This window comes from Mirounga angustirostris, unplaced genomic scaffold (genome assembly GCF_029215605.1).
Source record: "Mirounga angustirostris isolate CCGP_5_RB_7025 unplaced genomic scaffold, mMirAng1.0.hap1 SCAF_1, whole genome shotgun sequence".
NCBI classification, from domain to species: domain Eukaryota; kingdom Metazoa; phylum Chordata; class Mammalia; order Carnivora; family Phocidae; genus Mirounga; species Mirounga angustirostris.
In genome coordinates, this window is record NW_026991709.1 from 106,865,925 (window position 1) to 106,887,302 (window position 21,378).

At 37.8% G+C, this 21,378-nt stretch overlaps 1 protein-coding gene across 4 annotated transcripts; it reads left to right on the forward strand.

Annotated features, from left to right (window-relative positions):
- Positions 1-14,972: 14,972 nt before the first annotated feature.
- STRIT1 (small transmembrane regulator of ion transport 1) lies at positions 14,973-18,790 on the forward strand. Of its 4 annotated transcripts, none has more exons than XM_045903504.3 (3): positions 14,973-15,202; positions 18,460-18,558; positions 18,641-18,790. In XM_045903504.3, the coding sequence occupies exons 1-2, from the start codon at positions 15,190-15,192 to the stop codon at positions 18,552-18,554; spliced, it is 108 nt and encodes a 35-aa protein (XP_045759460.1). In that variant the 5' UTR covers positions 14,973-15,189; the 3' UTR covers positions 18,555-18,558; positions 18,641-18,790. The 4 variants fall into 4 exon arrangements, with proteins under 4 accessions (XP_045759460.1, XP_045759459.1, XP_054360326.1 ...); XM_045903503.3 differs by having other exon boundaries at positions 15,025-15,202; positions 18,658-18,790; XM_054504351.2 differs by having other exon boundaries at positions 15,028-15,202; positions 18,463-18,558.
- Positions 18,791-21,378: the final 2,588 nt, after the last annotated feature.

Genomic DNA, 21,378 nt, shown 5'->3' on the forward strand with positions numbered 1-21,378 from the left:
TTGCTGTTTTGTCTCTCTTCCTTCTTAGAATGCTATGTAGATGGTGTGCCTGGGCAGCTCAGTTGGTTAAGCATCTGCCTTCAGCTCAGGGCATGATCTCAGGATCCAGGGATCGAGCCCCACAGGGGCTCCCTGCTCAGTAGGGAGTCTGCTTCTCCCTCTCCCTTTGCCCCTCTCTCTCCCCCTGCTTGATTTAACGACAGATTTTTGTTTGGTGAATTTTTTATGTCATCTTTCGATTGAAATTCTCTAAAAGAAACTCCCACCATGACAATTTCTGCCATTACTATTCTCAAAAAGACAAGGACCAAGAAGATCACATATGAGCCTGCTTGTGCTCTCTTGCGTGTGAGCACGCACTCTCTCTCAAATAAATAAAATCTTTTTTTAAAAAAAATGCTATGTAGAGAAAGCTACATGATTTTACATTAATTTTTTTAAGAATAATGATTTTATTATTTGTGTGTTGCATGCTTTTCTTTTAAAATTCAAGCAATTCAAAACTTCACAAATAAGAAAACTTAAAAAATTATTTAGAAAATAAACATATGTTATATTAGCTAATATAGATAATAAAAGCTTGAAAAGTCTAAGTATGAAATAAACATCAAGTAATATATATGCTTTGATTTTGTTATTTTAAACTATTTTATTTTTGAAACTGTGGTTAAAAATTGGGTTAGCCAGGGATGCCTGGGTGGCTCAGTCAGTTGAATGTCTGCCTTCAGCTCAGGTCATGATCCCAGGGGCCTGGGATCGGGTCCCGCATCGGGCTCCTTGCTCATCAGGAGCCTGCTTTTCCCTCTGCCTGCCGCTCCCCCTGCTTGTACTCTTGCTCTCTCTCTCTCCAATGCTTTCTTGAACCCATATGATTTCTAGAGATGCTATCATTAGCATTGTTATCATTCTGGAAGTCTGTAAAGGGAAGAGACTTGGTTGGACTATCTTTCTTTTCTTTACTAAAAAAAAAAAAAAAAAAATTTATTCTGTTATTACTGACACTACCGGTTTATTTTATTTCCTTTCCATGCTATCATATAAGTTTTTCTGATTTTTAAAAAATAAGAATAAATGCACTTCACACAAATCACTATAAAACTCTCAAATTTTTCTGCTGTTTCCGTGCTTTTTCATATTTTCCTTAGTCATTTGCGATTTTGATTCTCCTCAGCACCTCTTAAGTATGGGAGATGGATGGCAAATGCCTTGCACCTTATGACCTGGGTTAAAAGGCCTCAGGAGGTACAGACAGACTTGTAGACACCATAAAGCAACAGTATTGCAATGACCTCACCACTTCACAATGCAGTAGCTCCAGAGTGGTCAACACAACTTAACAACTTTATGTGGGCCACATAAACATTGCCCTTCTTCTCTGGCAAAAAAAAATAACCACTTTTTAAGAAAATATTATTGCAAAAAGGTAGGATTTAGAGATTAGGATTATTTATCCCACAGATGATGTCTATGGAAGGCCTCAAGTTCATGAGGAGTTATTATGCAGAGAATAGGGACCAGCTGTTCTCCCTCTCTAAAGAAACCCAAAGAGAGAACTAACCCTCAGCATGAAGTCATTAGGTCAGGTATTAGAAAGGATTTCTCATGGTGAAGGTGAAACATTGAAAGGAACCTCTTAGAGGAATACCTTAAAATCTGAAAGAATTCCAAAAGCAGAATAATCCTCCTGGACCAATCCCAATATTTGAAATCTATAAAAGCCTTGTACTTTCATGAAATGTGCAATCACATATCTACATTCCTTAGTAGCCATCCCTAACATCCTCAGTGACTGCATGTTGATGGTCATGTGTTTTGTATGTATTTCCTATAGATGGTGAGTAATTTATATTTTGTTTCCTCACGTAGTTCTAGGGGAGGTAGAATTGTGTTGGCTGTGGAATCAGCCATCCCCAGGCAGGCATCCTGCTCTATTATTTTGATTCCAAGATCTACTGCATGGTATTTGACAAATTGCTTAACCTCTCTGAGGCTTGGTTTTCTATAATAAAAGCAGAAAATTAAGGAATAAATCAGTCCGTGTATTTGGGTCACAAATATAATGCTAGCACTTAGTTAAAGATGCATAGTAGTTAAAGATGTATATAAGAACACATACTTTATAAACATATGCATACCTTATATACGAATACTTTATAGAAAAACATCCAACATATAGGAAACAAAACTCCCTGAACAGATGCATAAACACCTAATATCTCATATTAAAATCTTTGTCCTACAAAAAGTGTCATTCCATGATTCATTTCAAAAACAAAATACTGCTTGGAAATTTGAAAATTCTCTCAAACAGGGGTGCCTGGGTGGCTCAGTCGGTTAAGTGTCTGCTTTTGGCTCAGGTCATGATCGCAGGGTCCTGGGATCAAGCCCCTCATGGAGCTCCTTGCTCATCGGGGAGTCTGCTTCTCCCTCTGCCCCTCCCCCTGCTCATGCTCTTGCACAGGCATTTTTTCTCTCTCTCTCAAATAAATTTAAAAAATCTTAAAAAAAAAATTCTCTCAAACAATTCCTTGGTCAAAGAGAAAATCAAAAGTAATAAAAATATTCTTAATTAAAACATGACGTGTCAGAACTCATGGGATACAGCTAAAACTGTGCTCAGAGGAAAAATATCCAACCTTAAATATTTTTATAGATGAACAAGAATAAATGAATTAAGCATCACATTTTAAAACTTAGACAGGGGCGCCTGGGTGGCTCAGACAGTTAAGCGTCTGCCCTCAGCTCAGGTCATGATCCTGGGGTCCTGGGATCGATCCCCGGGTCAGGCTTTCTGCTTAGCGAGGAGCCTGCTTCTCCCTCTCCTGGTCCCCCTGCTTGTGCTCTCTCACTCTCTCTGTCAAATAAAATCTTAAAATAAAAAAAAAAAAACTTAGACAAAAGCCAAGGAGATAAACCTAAGAAAAGTTGAAGGAAATAACTCATAAATTAAAAGTGAAAATTAATGAATATAAAACAGGGAAGCCATAAACCTGAAAAATGAAGAGCTGGTTCTTTGAAAAACTAGTGAAAAGGAGAAAATCATAATTATACAAAATAAGAAATGAGATGGGAAAGAGGAGGCAAATTATTGTTTGCAGAATATGATTTATATATCAAAACCTAAGAAAATCAACTGAAAATTCCTATTGACCACAGGCAAATTTGGTAAGTTGTTTGTATACAAAATTCATATAAAAAAGTATAATGGGAAAAACACATTTACGATAACAACCCATAAATAAACTTAAAAAATGTGCTAGAATTTTATGAAAAGAATTCTAATACATGGAAGAAGGCTTGACTAAATAGAAAAGCATCTCGTGTTCTTGGAAGGGTAGATGGAATATTACAAAGTTTCACATATCCCCAAATTAATCTTAAACTTAATGCAAGTCAATTAAAAATAACAACAGGAGTTTTTGCTTTCATTTTCTTTTTTTTTCTTTTTTGGGGGAAACTCAGTGAAGTGATTTGAAAATTCAAGAGAAAAATTAAATCTGCCAAAATAGTATAAATAGTTCTGAAAATAGGAGCAACGAAGGGAGACAAGACATGCAGATTTCAAAACATATTTTAAAGCTAGGATATTTAAAACAGATTTTTACTCGTATGTGAATACACAGATCATTGATAAAAGCTAGTAGGTCAAGAAATAGATTCAGTTCTCTCTCTTGATAAGAGTTTGGTTTACAAAAGTGTATGCATTTGTCAAAATCTAGTGAATGTAGAGTTAAGATTTGTGCATTTCATTGTATAGTAAGCTTATTTTGAAATAAAAATCTATGAAGATGTATCGGACTCTTGTCCAAGTATTTGGAGGGAAGCTTATTTTGAAATAAAAATCTATGAAGATGTATCGGACTCTTGTCCAAGTATTTGGAGGGAAGCTTATTTTGAAATAAAAATCTATGAAGATGTATCGGACTCTTGTCCAAGTATTTGGAGGGAAGCTTATTTTGAAATAAAAATCTATGAAGATGTATCGGACTCTTGTCCAAGTATTTGGAGGGAAGCTTATTTTGAAATAAAAATCTATGAAGATGTATCGGACTCTTGTCCAAGTATTTGGAGGGAAGTGTGCTTCTGTCTGCAATTTATTTTGAAAAAAACAAAAGAGAAAATCAGATGGCTTGATGACAGAGGGTTGCATATATGGGAAATTTTATAATTATGTAAAACTATCTCAAGCAATTGCCATATGCCTGGAAGTGTCATAATAAAGTGTTAGAAAATAGGTTTAAATGTATAGAGATTTAGAATACAATAAAGATGGAATTGCAGATCTTTTGGTTATAACTTTAATTGTAGGATGAAAGATTTTGTCTCTTATTAAGTAGTTTTAGGAACCGGATGCTGGTTGGTGAGAAGGGCTGGGTCTAGGAAACAGAATTACTGCTGGGGTGACTCTCACAGATTCTGTTGTGGTCCCTGGTGTTCTGCCTTGGGAGGCTGTGTGGAAGTTGGCCGCACTTCCCAACGGGAGAACAGGTCCTCAGGGACAGCACACATTCAGAGAGCTAGGAGGAAAATACAGTCACTGTACCAGAGTGAATGCGCAGGCCAAGGGCGGCTCTGTCCTTCAAGCACGGTGACTATTCCCTCCTTTGAGTTTTGTGTTAAGTTGCTGTTTTATAGCTAAAAGCCTTAGGATAACAGTTTATTTAGGAGTTCGGAGTAGTTATAAAGTGCAATTATTTGCCTCTTGTGGTTTTGTGCTACTCAGTCCTCTATTTACAGTTCTCACAGATGGTGTGGGTTGGGTGTTGGGAGAGGAGCATTATTCTGTTGTTTTGTATACAGCCCAGCCACCAACAGGAGTAACTTTGCCACCACGTGGAGAGAACCAGCCAGGCTTCTTTGACCTTAAAGATGCCTTTTGACTCTGATCCGTACATTTGGGGCCCCATTTATTTGGGGTGTGGGGGTGGGAGAGGGTGCATACATTTTGGTGGTAAAAGGGAAATATCAGAAATTGGATTCCACAGTTTTGAGAGTCCTCAGGGAGGGGAAAGTGTTAAAGAAACAGTTTATAGAATATGTTTACAACTGAATATGTTTCCTCAGCATATTCTTTTATTTAAAAAAGTTTTATTTATTCATTTGAGACAGAGAGAGAGGGAGAGAGAGAGAGCGAGAGAGAGTGCGAGAGCATGAGCAGGGGGAGCGGCAGAGGGAGAGGGAGAGGGAGAAGCAGACTCCCTGCTGAGCTGGGAGCTTGATGTGGGGCTTGAGCCCAGGACCCGGAGATCATGACCTGAGCCGAAGGCAGACACTTAACTGAGCCACCCAGGCGCCCCTCCTTAGCATATCCTTCAATGAAAATACCATCTTTGATGTCACCCTTTTTTGCCTTGGAAAATTACCATTTGAAATATGGAAATGCCAATGCATAGTTTCTGAGAAAAACCTTCTTTGTCTTTTGGTTTAAACGGACTTCACTGACAATATCTGGGCTTTTAAAACCCCACACCTGCCAGAGCGCTGCTGGAAACAAGCACTGGAAAGCTTTCAGTGATGAAGGTCACCCAGCTCTCACACATAGTTCCCACGGGACATCATTTCCATGAGGTATGAAGTATATAATTAGCAAAGGGTCAGCAAATAAGATTTTCAAGAATGTGATTATAGAAGCAGAAAATCATTTCAGGCAGGAATGTAAAATACGGGTGTTTGGGAAAGGAGCAGAACTGACCAGGGATGAGCTGGACCACTTCCCTAATTGTGGCTGCTTTATACTCTCTTCACAAACTCACATTCAAAGCTCCAGTCTGTGCTGAGTGCCTTACGTACCTTGCTACTTAATTCTCATGATAACCCTATACAGTAGGTCTTATTATCTCTGTTTTACAGATAAAGAAACTGAGACCAAGAGAGTAAAGTTGGCTTAAAGCATAATTTTCGAAAAGATAAAATCAGGACCCTCAGACAAATATAAAAAGGACCTGTATCAAATATTTTATTGACTTATTCACTAAGGAGGGGAAAAGATGTTTTGATCATTTCAAAGAGCATTAAGAGTGTGTTTATCGGTAACTTAACAAATGCTGGGATGAGATTGCTCAGCTAGATATAAAACCAGTTAATGTTCAGCAGGCCGTTGAGATATGGGGTTATCTGCTCCTTTGGACAGAAATCATTTGCATCTCTACTGGACAAAAATTTACAAGTTGGCAAGTAAATTCCCTAAGGATGGGAGCTTTAACCAATAGTAAAAATGAAATGAACAAAGCACAGGGCTTAACAACCCCTGAATGACCTTTGTCCCTATATGATACTGAAAGGATCTGTCCCCACCTGTCTGCCTTACTTCCAAGTCTGGAGAATTTTTCTGACAGTCACCTGCCCCAGGTCCCACAAATACTCGCAGAGCAGAGATTCAAATCTCTATCACTGTGACTGCACCATCTGTGTATTCAACCCTTTGTTATGACTCAACAATTAGTTTTTTTTTGTTTTTTTTTTAAAGAATGTTGGACTCCATCAGATCTGTGCAGATAATTCCCTCTTACAGCCAATACATCTCTGAAACATGAAGATTCTCTGGATGCTGAAACCATCCAACTTGGCCAGTAACATCAGTCCGAAGTAATAGAACCTTTTGTTTCTGTGTTAGTGGAGTCTGCTGAGGACCGACTCCAAGAACAGGAGTACTATACTAAGAATGACCCTGACATGGCACTTTATTTTTACCTCTGTCTTTATCTATATTAAAACATTCAAGAAATAGAAAGATTCAGGCTGAAAGCATATTCCATAGACTGCTTTGCAAGGTCGGGGTACTGGTGGCAATGGCTTAAAGTTTAGGGAATATGTCTTGGGGTAAGAAATGGATTCATAAGTGCTCATTATTTGGATATCCTTCCATCAACCTTTTTCCTTAACTTCTTTTACACTTTAAAGTAGGTTAATAAGGGGCTTTCACATATGATCACTGAACACACCATGTCACGAGTCATATAAAATCACTGAACATGTCAGGTCACCAGGATGAGGTCATGGAGACCAGGAAAGCAGCAGGGAGGTGAGAGGTTAGGAGTCAAGAGGCTGACTCTGAAGTTAGAAAAGTCACTTTACTTTTCGATGCATGCCTGCTGCCGTCCCAACCTCCATTCTGCCCACGTCCCAGCCTGGCCGCGCTCCCCGCTCCCCGAGGCTCTGGACTGTCCCAGGCTGCTGCCTGCCCGCAGGGTCCAGGGCTATGTGGATGCTGTTCCAGCGCCGGGAGCCGGGACAACTACAGCGCTCACATACGGTCTCCTGGGTTTCGCCTCTGCTCGTGCCCATGCTCCGTTGTCCCGTCGACTCTGATGAAACCCAAATTCAAAGATGACATTGTTAAGAATTTCAAGACACTGACATCAGAGCATTAAACCAAGCACGGGGGCCTTCTTAGCATGGAGTCCTAAATGACTGTACAGGTTGCCCGCCAAGAAGCTGGCCCTGGAAGGAACTCTCAGGGCTCTGGAAATGCACACGACTTAGTGATTTCACTTGCTTGCTCTCTCCACATCATCTTCTCATATCATGAAAGCTCTGTTCTGATAGATTTATCAAGGAACACATATTTAATGTTTAGGAAGATGAGGATAAACCCACAAGACTAAGAATAAACAGTTAAAAATGGGAAAAGTCAGGGGTGCCTGGATGGCTCCGTGGGTTAAGCCACCCACTCTTGATCTTAGCTGAGGTCTTGATCTCAGGGTGGGGAGTTCAAGCTCCAGGCCGGGCATGGAGCCTACTTCAAAAAAAATTTTTTTTTTTTTTTTAAATGGGAAAAGTCAGAAGAGTGTGATGCCACGGAAGCCAAGAGAAGAAAGAATTTCAAGAAGGATAAAGTCACCAGTTGGAGTCAAGTGACACCAAGAGGTCATCAGCAAGTAAGAGCAGGACTGAAAAATTTCTGTTGACTTTAGCAACATGAAAGTCACATGATATTAGATCTTGGGAACAAGTTGTTTTAATGGAAAAATGCAGACAGAAGCTATATCAGAAGTGCACTGTGGAATGAAAGGAAGTTGAAAAATGGTCTCCTTTCAACCCCCCTGATGCTGCGGCCTGAGGAGTAAGAGATACGGCTCCTCTAAGACAACCCTCAGGAATGACTATGGCTACATGTGGGTCCATATGCAGGGGACATCTAGTTCTTGGTACATGCTGCTTCTCATTTCTCTTCATCTCTGCTTATCATGGTTTAAAGATAACAAATACCATGTACTGGGAACCTACTATGTGTTAGGCTGGTGCTGAGCACATAATATCCATTTATCTCTAATTCTGCAACAACCTTGCATGATATTTCTCTCATTTTCCAAATGAAGAAATAAACTCATAGTACATGTAACTTGAAGTTCACACAGCAAATGCCAGAGCTGGTGTTCAAACAGGATCCCAAGTCCCTCCTCCATTCTCATAGTGCCTTTTCTATGACACACAAGGAGTCCCAGGGAAGAAGATCAGCTAGTCTGTAATCCTTTGTTGCCTCTTATTCATTAATCTCAATTACATTTCATATTTTGGGTACCTCGGATTGGATAAATCTTGCTTAATACATTCTATTGCAATTTGCTGAACCTTTTCATTGGACTTTGAACACACAAATTTCTCCACACAGCCACCTGGTCAACAAAAGTTCATAATATGGGAACGTGCCACCCAACCTATCAAAACCATATTAGTCAGACCCATTGGAAATGCACCACACTACTCTCTGCTCTCATTGATAGTCCCCTTTCTTGGTGAGTAATTAACCACCACCTTGATCTGAGTCTCCAACATTTCTTGTCTGTATCATTATAATAGCCCTTAACAAGTCTCTCTGCTTCTACCCTTACTCCCAATCACAGCAGCCAGAATGATACCTCAGAAATATAAGTCAGATCATGTTATCGCTCTCTTCAAAACCTTCCATTGGCTCCCTATTTCACTCAGAGGAAAAAAACAATGATCTAACGATAGCCGATAAACCTCCTTTACTACCTGTCTGAACTCTTCTTCCCTTACTGCTGTCCCCCTTGCTCCATGTGCTGAAGCCACTCTAATTTCTTGCAGTCCTTCAGTCCTGCCAGGAAAAGCCAGCCTTAGGATCGACCTAATTACTAACCTTAGTCAGCCTTACTTTTTCTTTTTTCATAGCACTTACCCCTTTCTGAATGTAACTCTGGTAGGGCAGGGATCTTTGTTCACTGATGTATCCCAAGTGCCTAGAATGATGTCTAGCACATAGTAGGGGCTCAATAAACACTTCTTTTAAAAATGAAAATTTTCAATTTTGTTACTATTTTGCCAGGCATCTCTCCCAATCCTGTTTCACTTCTTTCCCCTTTTTTGTTTTGGGGCTTGGGTTCTTTTCTAAAACTTTCTTGTTTCAAGAACTAATTTGAACTTTGAAAAAACCGAGGTATAATTCACATACCATAAAATTCACTCTTTTAAAAGTGTATGATTCAGGGGCGCCTGGGTGGCTCAGTTGGTTAAGTGACTGCCTTCGGCTCAGGTCATGATCCTGGAGTTCCGGGATTGAGTCCCACATTGGGCTCCCTGCTCAGCAGGGAGTCTGCTTCTCCCTCTGACCCTCCTCCCTCATGCTCTCTGTCTCTCATTCTCTCTCTCGCAAATAAATAAAATCTTTAAAAAAAAAAAAGTATATGATTCAGTGGTTTGAACATATTCACAAAATTGTGCGACCAGTACTACTAATTATTAACCTTAGTCAGCCTTAGTCCTAGAATTAGGACAAGAGACTCCATACCCTTTAGCAGTCAATCCCCATTCCCCTCACCCCCCCAACCCCCACCCCCAGCCCCAAGCAACCACTAATCTACTTTCATCTCTATGGTTTTGCCTGTTGTGGACATTTCATATAAATAGAATCATACAATATGACTTCTTTTACGTAACATGATGTTTTCAAGGTTCAACCATGTAGGATGTACCACAACATTTTTTAAATGGTTGAATAATTTTACTTTGTGTGGCTATACCACATTCCGCTGATCTTTTCATCAGTTGATGGGCATTTGGTTTGTTTCTACTTTTTGACTCTTATGAATAATGCTGCTATGAACATTTGTATACAGTTTTTGTTTTAACACCTGTTTTCAATTCTCTTGGGTATATACCTAAGAATGGAATTGCTGGGTCATAAGGTAGTTCTATATTTAACATTTTGAGGAATTACAAAACTATTTTTCGAAGTGGCTGAACAATTTTACATTCCTACCAGCACTGTATGAAGGTTCTAATTTCTCCACTTCTTTGTTAACACTTATTATTGTCTATCTTTTTTTATTTTAGTCATCTTATTTGGGGTGAAGTGGTATCTCATTGTGGTTTTGATTTGCATTTCCCTAAAGACTAATGATTTGAGTATATTTTCATGTGCTTATTGGCCACTTGTACATCTCCTTTGGATAAAAATCTATTCAAATCCTTTGCCCATCTTTAAATTGGGTTATTTGTCTTTTAATTGTTGAGTTGTAAGAGGTTTTGTTAAAATATGTTCTGAATTCTAAACCATTGTCAGATATATGATTTGCAAATATGTTTTCCCATTCCATAGATTATCTTTTTCCTTTCTTGATGGTATTCTTTGATGTACAAAAGTTTTAAATTTTGAAGAAGGCCACTTCATCCATTTTTTTGAATGCTTGTATTTTATGTGTTATATCTATGAAACAGTTGCCTGGTTTACCCCTATGATTTCTTTTGATTTATAGTTTTAGCTCTTACATTTAGTCTTTGATTCATTTTGACTTAATTTTTGTATATGGTGTGAGGTAGGGGTTCACTTTCATTCTTTTGCAAGTGGAAAACCAGTTGTCCCAGTACCATTTGTTGAAAAGACTATTGACACCCCTGTTGAAAATCAATTGACTGTAAGTGTATGGATTTATTTCTGGATGCCCAATTTTATCCCTTTCATCGTATGTCTGTCCTTATGCTTTTACCACACATTCTTAATTATTGTAGTTTGTAGTATGTTTTGAAATCAGTAAGTGTAAATCCCTTGTATTTCCTCTTCAAGATTGTTCTGATTTTTCAGGGTCCCTTACAAGTCCATATGAATTTTAAGATTAGATTTTCCATTTCTGCAAAGGCCATTAGTATTTTGATAGGAATACACTGAATATGTAGATTGTTTTGAGTAGTATTGCCCTCTTTAACAATATTAAGTGTTTCAATTTGTGAACACAGTATGTCTTTCCATTTATTTAGACCATCTTTAATTTCCTTCAGCAATGTTTTGTTAGTCTTTAGTTACAAGGCTTGTACATCTTTGATTAAATTTATTCCTAAGTATTTTCTTCTTTTTGATGCTATTGTAAATGTCATTTTTTCTTAATTTATTTTTCAAACTGTTCATTGCTACTGTGTAGAAATACAACTGATTTTTGCATGTTGATCTTGTATCTTGCAACATGGCTAAATTAGATTATTTGTTCTAGTAGGGTTTTTTTGTGTGTGTGTGCAGAGGGGGTTCTTTAGGATTTTTTTATATATATGAGATCATGTCACATTGCAAATAAAGATAGCTTAACTCTTCTTTTCTAATATGGATGACTTTTTTTTTTTTAAAGATTTATTTATTCACTTGAGAGAGCGAGAATGAGAGAGAATACATGAGAGGGGGGAGGGTCAGAGGGAGAAGCAGGCTCCTCGCTGAGTAGGGAGCCCAATGCGGGACTCGATCCCGGGACTCCAGGATCATGACCTGAGCCAAAGGCAGTTGCTTAACCGACTGAGCCACCCAGGTGCCCCTAATATGGATGACTTTTATGTTATCTTCTTGCCTGATTCTCCTAGCTACAACCTCCAGTACAATATTGAGTCAACGTGTAGGAGTAAACATTCTTGTTTTGTTCATGATGTTAGAGGGGAAGCATCCACTCTTTTGCCACTAAATATGATGCTAGCTGTGAGTTTTCTGTAGATTCCCTTTATGCGGTTGAGGAAGTTCCCTTTTATTCCCAATTTGTTGAGTGTTTTGTCTTGAATCAGTGTTGGATTCTGTCAAATGCTTTTTCTGCATCTACTGAGATGGTCATGTGGTTTTTGGTTTTTTAAAATTTTATCAGTATGGTGTGTTACATTAATTGGCATTTGAATGTTGCCCTGACTTTTCATTCCTGGGTTAAATCCCACTTGGCCATGGTATATAATTCTTTTTGTATGTTGCTGGATTTGGTTTGTTAGTTTATTGTCGAGAATTTTTGTACCTATATTCATTAAAAAGATTGGTTTTTTTTTTTTTTTTTGGTATCTTTGGTTTTGGTTTTGAGGTAATACTGGTCTCATAGAATGAGTTGGGAAGTCTTCCCTCCTCTTCTATTTTTGGAAAGAGTTTTTGAAGTACTGGTGTTAACTCTATATGTTTGGTAGAATTCGCCAGTGAGGCTTCCTGTTCCAAAGCTTTCCTTTGTGAAACTTTTTTTTTAAAGATTTTATTTATTTATTTGATGGAGAGAGTGTGAGCACAAGCAGGGGGAGCAGCAGGCAGAGGGAGCGGGAGAGGGAGAAGCAGCCTCCCTGCAGAGGGAGAACCCAATGCAGGGCTCGATCCCAGGACTCCAGGATCATGACCTGAGCTGAAGGCAGATGCTTAACTGACTGAGCTTCCCAGGTGCCCCTGAAACATTTTTTGATTATGACTTCAACTGCTTTCACTTATGATAAGTCTATTCAAATTTTCTATTTCTTTTTGAGTCAGTTTGGGTAAGTTTATGTCTTAAGAGGAATCTGTCCATTTAATCTGTCATGTGCAGATTTATCTACTATAATTTCAAACAGTAACAGTTAAAAAAACATGAGAAAAATGAAGAATTCTGATCGATCTTGAATAAAGAGCCAAATATTTGACTCTTTTAGCTTAAGTACCCTAGAAGAATCTAATGTCACTTTGGTAATAAGGGATTTGAGAACTAACTCTTGAAGAAAGTATGCAAAATAGAAGTATAAAATGTTCCTAAATGGTATGCCCTAAGAGGAAGATTAGAAAATGTTCAAATATAGGCCCTTGCATTTGTGAGTTCAAAGTGAATTCAGTCTATTAATGAATAAAACATTTTTCCTGAATAAGTATTATATATATTTAGTTTACTAAAGGGATACCAAAGAGATGAGATTCTAGATTGGACCCTTTCCTGAGATCTGGGCAATTCATGTTCATTGAATTAGTTTTTCTTCTTTTTTTCCCTTTCTCTCTCTCACTTTCTATAGAAAACAAAGAAAATAAATGAGTTATAAAGTAATTCCTCCTCAAAATTCAAATTGGTAACAATAATGTTAATAATAGTCAATTTTATATCAAAAAAGAAAGCTTAAGATAATTGTAATGTAGAAACATTTTCATACATTCTATTTTCAGCCACTCTAGACAAATTGTTTTACACTAGTATAGATATATATTTGTTCTTTGGAGGGTAATTCACTACTTCTTCTTAATATCTTTTTTGTGTGTGTATCTTAAGATAGGGTATTCATTTGAATCTATTTAGTTAAAAAATTCAGTGTTTAAGTGAGATCAATCAATCACCATTTTTCTCCACTCTGTTTATATTGCCTCAATTAACCTTTTTTAAATGTATAATTATTTAGTATTGGAAAACAATACGGGACTTCAGCAGAGATTTTGTTACATAGAACATAGTCTCTCTTCTTATCTGGTAGAACCAGACATTTAAAAAAAATATTAAATTGTATATAGAAAAAGAGAGAGATGGCAACTTGGTTTAAATGACATAACAGGGGCACCTGGGTGGCCCAGTCGGTTGTGTCTGCCTTCGGTTCAGGTCATAACCCCAGGGTCCTGGCTTCCTCTCCCTCTGCCTGACGCTCCCCCTGCCTGACGCTCCCCTGGCTTGTGCACACATGCACATACTCTCTCTCTCTCACTCAAATAAATATTTTTAAAAAGTAAATGACATAACATGAACATAGTGTGTAATCATGCAATAAACTTACCAGATTATTGGCTGCACAGTCTAATTTATAGGTATATGACTTGAGGTAGAAAATCAAATGTTCTCCTTGCCTATGTGGGTAGTAGCATCCTGAATTCATATACCACAAGGGATATGTGGCTGAGGCATCACTGCAAATGGGAAAGTAGGAAGATGAGGTGTTTTAGGTATCTTAATGAGGAGTTCAGATTTTTATTTTCTAAGAGATGGAGAACCATTAGTGGATTCTGATCAGTGGATGAGATGTGGCCATTTGCCGGGAAACATCCCTCTTGGAGCTCTGTGGAGATGGATTTGATCAGGCAAGTCTTGTCTTTTAGAAGAGGACACCCTTCATCTCGTGGTGGACTTTTTGGGCGGTTGGTCACAGGGTCATTTTGCAAAACTTTTCCATCCAGACCCAAAAATTAAAGTTATTTCAGTGAGAATCTAGAGCACAGTCTAGGTCATGTTATATAAATTAGGTTGGACTTTGAAAAATGGAATGTCCTATTTTCATACATTGCTAATAAAAACAAGCTTATGACTGCTCTCTGAAAACTTTAGGCAATACCCCAGCCTTTTATTGTTTCAGTTTCTAGTACATTTGTATTAAAATGTTCTGGTTTTGGAATGGGTCAGAACAAGGGGCACCACTTAATTTATTTTATCTTTTGCATCCTATAATGTATAAACATCTGTATTTCATGCAGCTTTTTCATTTCATCTTTATGACGCCTCTACTGGGCACTATCCTCATTTTAAAATTAAAGAGACTAATGCCCAGGTTAAGCAACTTGGCCTTCATTACAGAAATAGAGTTGGAATTTTAAGCCAGGTCTCTCCAACTCCAGAGTATTTTTCCCCCAATAGATCACCCTCCCTCTTTGATAGAACTTGTCTAATTGCAATGCCATTTTTTCTTCTGTACACCCCATTCCTTAAACATTTTCTCCATGTCGCCTGCAGGCATTGGCTGAACTAAAAATCTACCCATCTCTGGTTCAGGATAGCTCAGCTTATTGAATTGTTTAGCGCACGTAGCCCTTAGTTTCTTCCATAATAAGAGGATAAAGAAGAGCCAGAGGAGCACTGTTCTCCAACATCTTACATCATTCTGCAGACAACTGGCAGTCAGGAGAGGGGCAGCTGCCACACTCTTCAGAGATCTATTTAAAGTTCAAAGAGACACTAGATGACACCAACAAAGAGGTGAGCGTGGCACTGACCAACCCACCCAGCAACAGGAAGAATGGCTGAAAAAGGTAAGATTTAAGGCATCAGACCCTCTTGGCAAAATAAAGGTCCAAGCTCCCTGGTTTATTTTACATTCCTCAGTATTTCATATTTCTCAGTTATTCTGAAGAACGTGGTCTCACTGCTAATGGGGCATTAACCATATAAGTTAGCATCGCTAAAAAAAAAATGCATTGGATATACAATTTATGGACCATGTCTATATGTTATATATGCTTTTAAAAGGACCAAACAAAAAAGCTTAATTTGTTCACATTTTTTTCAAAATATGAGTTAGAAGTCCATTATCCTCCAGGGTTATTCTACACTGGAGGTATTGTGGTATGCTGGACCAGAATGAAGGACATCTGTTTTCTTTGTCAGGTCTGCTACTAAATAGCCATGTGAGTTAGGGAAAGTCCCTCTTCCTCTCTGGACCTGTTTTCTGCCTCTAAAATGAAATAAATAAAAAGGGGTTAGTCATCGCTAATATGCTTCATATCTAAATTTCTTTTTTTCTTCTTTTAAAATGTGTATTATATTTAAGAAAAACGATTGAGTCTAATATGACAAAAGGAGCTGAATATATAGTGTATCCAAGAAACACTTTTTAAATACCTCCAGGAACTGTTGCTTTTAATTTAGACAATAATCCCAGGAGATATACAGTATTATCATCATTTCCATCTTACAGATAAGGAAACTGAAGCATAGTCAAGTATAGTCACTTGCCTATGATCACATTCTAGAAAGTGGACATTCTATGACGCCTCTACTGGGCACTATCCTCATTTTAAATGAGGGTCCAGGTTCTGAACACAGACAGTTTTGTTTTAGAACACGGTTGCCCTTAAGGATACTTCCAGGTATAACCATCTGGGCATGCTCAGGATTGAACAGAGAGAAGCATTTTGAAATAACTCTTCATATTTAAAAAGAGGTTTTGTGTTTGTTTGCACTGTAATGTAAGTGACCTATGCAAAGTATATTGTGTTCTTATATGTTCCTGTTTCTTTTTTAAGATTTTATTTATTTATTTATTTATTTATTTGAGGGAGAGAGAGAGAGAAAGAAAGCAGGGGAAGGAATAGAGGGGCCAGGAGAGGGAGGGGAAAGACTCTCAAGCAGACTCCACACTGGGCGTGGAGCCCAAAGTGGGGCTCAATCTCACAACCCTGAGATCCTGACCTGAGCGCACACCAAGATTTGGACACTTAACCAATTGAACCACTCAGGGGCCCCATATATTTCTATTTCAAAATGATGCTACAGCTTATGATAAAACTTAAAATATTCGTGTTAAAAGAACACAAATGCAGGTATACTTTGAGTGTTAAAATGCATGGTCTATTGGGGCACCTGGGTGGCTCAGTTGGTTAAGCGTCAGACTCTTGGTGTCCGCTCAGGTCATGATCTCAGGGTGGTGAGATTGAACCCCGGGTGGAGCCCCAGGTGGAGCCCCCTGTGGAGCCTCTACTTGAGCCCCACATCCACTCAGCACTGGGCTTGGACCCTGCTTAGGATTCTTTCTCTCCTTCTCCCTCTGCTCCCTCCCTGCTCTCTCTCTCTCTAAAAAAAAAAAAGAAAAAAAGAAAAAAATGCACAGTCATTTGTATTGTGTTACAAAGAGTAATAAATAATGAGACATATACTTTTAGGGCTTTATTATATGTAAATTTTAGAATTGTATTAAAATATGCATGTATAAGACATTTATAAATGCTCCATTAAAATGTTGGTATTAATTTTTAAGTTCTTTGAAATTGGGAAAAATACTAAATCATATATATGAACAGTTCAAAAAATTACGGCTACATACTTCCATTACAATGACACCTTAATCCATAAAAAGTCTTTCATCCAAATGCGAGTAAAGGGCATATCATAATGTTCATTTTATCCTTAGAGCAATACCACATGGCAGGTAGAGAAAGATTTTACCATTTAGTGGTTAATGCTTTGTTCAAGGTCACAGCGAGATGGAGAAGCAAGGAAAACGCGTTGAATTTACAAGAGTTAAGAGAGATTCCACCATTTTGGAAGCATAGATTTAAACTATTAAAATTCATTTTAACTGCCCTAAGTTTGCTTTTATAAGAGTGCCTCCTAATTTTAGAGGTGTCTCTTTTCCTGATGGTTTTGTTTTAATAGCACTTAAAAAAACCTTCACATTTTATTTTATTTTATTTTTTGATTTTTTTTTTTTTAAATTTATTCATGAGAGACAGAGCAAGAGAGAAAGGCAGAGGGAGAAGCAGGCTCCCAAGAAGCAGGGAGCCCGATGCGGGACTTGATCCCAGGACCCTGAGATCATGACCTGAGCCGAAGGCAGACGCTTAACCATCTGAGCCACCCAGGCGCCCAAAAACTTTACATTTTAAAGTGATGGAAATTGTAATAGGCACACAATTGCTAAGAATATGCATTCTCTTGGTTAGCTGATGGCATACAACCTAGTTGTGCTTTTCAGTTAAGAATATACCTGAGTCCTTAACATGGAGACATTAATTCTATATGATGTCTATCTGTGCTCTTCTTTACTCTTTCTGTGTGATGTGTGTGTGTGCAATGAATATTAAAAAAATGATAATTTTATAAATTGCTTTTTTTCAGGTAAGGGTACAAATAGAAGACACAGGAGGGGTCGTTGTCCTCATGTCTTCTATGTGTGTTGGGATCAGGGTTAGTTGCTCTATTGAGCATGTTAACAAAAAAGAATCTCTTTTCTCTAGTGGAGAATGATCATATAAGGTATATGCTTTTCTTTTCCTATGATACTGATGATTAAAGTCAGCTATCAAGACTAAGAACAATTTTCAACACCTTTCCCTATGTTATGATTATTTAGTTTAGGAGGAATGGCCTCAAGAGTCATTTTCGATTGTTTCTGTGTAGACAGCCGCTGTCTGTGTTGTTGAACAGATGCAGGAATGTGTTTTGTATACATTAAGCACACACAAACACAATAATATGTGATCCTCACCACAACTCAGGGAGGTAAGATCACAAGTTTCATTATCTCTACAAATAGGGAAGTCCAAGCTCAGAATGGCTCAAGGTCACATAACTGTAAAAGGAGGACCTATGGTTTGAACACAGGTCTTCTGTTTCAAATAGCCAGCTGATTCCCATGTACCCTTTGTAGAACAGAAGATAATAATCATGTCTCGGAATGACGTGAGAGTGTATTTTTTTCTCTTGATATTATCAGATTCCTTTTATTCTCTTGATTCAGAAGATACGATGCCAAAATGACCTACCTAATCTGCTTTCTTTTATTTTTAAGCAGAGTCTGCATCATCCCGCCTTCTGGTCCCTATTCTTCTCTTGATTGGCTGGATTGTGGGCTGTATCATAATGGTTTATGTTGTCTTCTCTTAGAAAGGTAAAGTTTTCAATAATTGAATATGTTTATTCAGAAAGACCCTACATTACTCCAGAAATAATCTTTTCTGTTTTACTAACAGAACGTTTTATCATGCAGACAAGAAGACTTCAGAGTGACATCATTTAGAAGAATTAAGAAAAGCACCAACATGACAGATGATTAAATGTTTCTCATGTAAATAACTGCAATGTTTGACATCACTTTATAAACTTGGATTTGTAAACTGGTATTTTGGTGTGCATAAGAATCTCTTCCAGAACTTTTAAAGATTCCATCTACAAATAAAAACTGTAAGAAACCTGGGGGTAGGAAAAAGTTCTAAACTATGACTAAAAATGCATAACCAGTAGGGAGAAGTTTGGTAAATTAAATTACATTAAAATTTTTTTAGGCTATCCGCCCCCCCCAAAAAAACTATAGAAAAAAACTAGTTAGAGATAAGAAGAGAGAGTTCACAGAAAACAAGATGTAAATATAAACTTGCTCTCCACCTCTTGCTCATAATAAAAGAACTGTAACTAAAGCTGCACTGGAGAACAATTGCTCACCTCTCAGCTGGGAAAAAAGAAAGATGTTTGATAATATATATGTTGATAAGGCTGTGGGGAATAAAGCATGCTCCTATACTGTCTTTAGAAATTAAAAATGGTGCAGCATCTTTAGGGGTGTTTGACAGTCAGTATCTATCAGAATTAAATATGTATTTAACTTCTGACCCAGCTATCCCTCTTCTCAGAATATTGCCATTTCCACAGATAAACACTGGTAAAAGTGCAAAATGGCACATTCACAGGCCTATTCATTAAGGCATAATGTATTATAGCAAAAGCCTGGAAACAAGCCAAGTGCCCATTAATAGGAGACTGACTGAATAAACTGAGTTCCCCCTATGTAATGTGCTACTTGGGCCGCTGTGAAAAGGAATGAAGGGGCTCTCTATATACTGATATGATGTCATCTCCAGGTAAGAGTGTTAAGTGAAAAAAGCCAGGTACCGAGCTAGGCATGCTGCCTTTGTGTAAAATGGAGGGGCTAGATCAGTATGAACTTTCTTATTTTCAAGGGTTCCATATTCTTTTCTCCAGCACTTTAACACAGAAGGTAATGTTTTTAAGCAGCAATTTAAATGAACTTTTCTATAATTATAAGTATTTTATTTCCATGTTTCCACATCCAACCTGATCATTTTCTCAGAGAACAAAGAAAGCTTAGTGCAGTAAAGAGAACAAAAGTTTTGGAAGTCAGATCGTTTTATTCTAACTTGGGAGTCCTTTGAATAGTTAATTAATCTCTCTAACCTTAGTTTTCTCAACTATAGAGAGGGATAATAATATTCTCATGGGATTGTTGTGAGGACTGCAGTGTTTTCTAAAGCAACCTGATCTGAGTAGTTGGAGTCATTTGTTAAAAATACAGATTCTTTTTTTTTTTTATTAACACATAATGTATTATTTGTTTCAGGGGCACAGGTCTGTAATTCATCAGTCTTACACAATTCACAGTGCTCACCATAGCACATACCCTCCCCAGTGTCCATCGCCCAGCCACCCTATCCCTCCCAACCCCCTCCACTCCAGCAACCCTCAGTTTGTTTCCTGAGATTAAGAGTCTCTTATGGTTGGTCTCCCTCTCTGGTTCCGTCTTGTTTCATTTTTCCCTCCCTTCCCCTATGATCCTCTGTCTTGTTTCTTTAAGCTTCTTCTCTAAGAGCTCATTTCGGTAGGTCTGGAGAAGGCCTATTAAAAAATCAATTCTCCAGGTGATTTATATTATCATGGAAGTTTGGAAAACACACCTATAACATACGTGTGTATGTAGGCATTACTCCCTGATAACCTATAGCCATTGATCTATGATAGCTTATATTGGTAAGTTTTCTGTTTATTGCTGCAGCAAAAAATTAGCACTTTTTCATATAATTTTACATTATATTTTTAATTACTTGAATTATAATGAGACATATTATTTTTCCACTAATATTTTCATATATGTGAATTTTATTTTCTGTATTAAATTTAAGTCCTTTATGGGTAAATCCATTTCTTATCTTTCTGACTTATAGACTATAGTTCAAAATGGACAACTAATAAATATGCATCAAATGGGTCATTATTTCCCCCTACAATATTCATGAATACACAGTGTTGATGTTCTAAGTTTGACCTTTAAAGATGTTATTGAAGCAATTTGAGCTGGATTAGAATTCTCAAAAAAGTTACTAGTGATCTATAATAGGTTCAAGTAGGTGATTGCATATAAATTTTACAAGGTATGGAATCTTAAATGTTTTTAAATTTCCAAAGTCTTCAGTTTACAGTGTATCATGGTACAGATATAATTATTTGAGAAGAAGAGCACAATGAGTTAAGTGTTCCTTAATACTGTTGATGGCATGAATGCTCAGCCTTACATCAATCACTGCACCCACACTCTATGCCTCCCCTCGACCCCAAGACCTATACTGATGTCAAAGCTGAGAAATACTGCTTTCCTAATACCTATTAGGACATAAAATATAAAAACCTTTAAAGAAAGCTGTTTATTACCCTGTGTGTCTGGGAAAAGTGATAAATTCCATAGAGTTTTTTTTTTTTTAAGATTTTATTTATTTATTTGAGAGAGAGAATGAGATAGAGAGAGAGAGCATGAGAGGAGGGAGGGTCAGAGGGAGAAGCAGACTCCTTGCTGAGCAAGGAGCCGGATGCGGGACTCGATCCCGGGACTCCAGGATCATGACCTGAGCCGAAGGCAGTCGCTTAACCAACTGAGCCACCCAGACGCCCTCCATAGAGTTTTAAAATGTCTGAGGAAACTCCT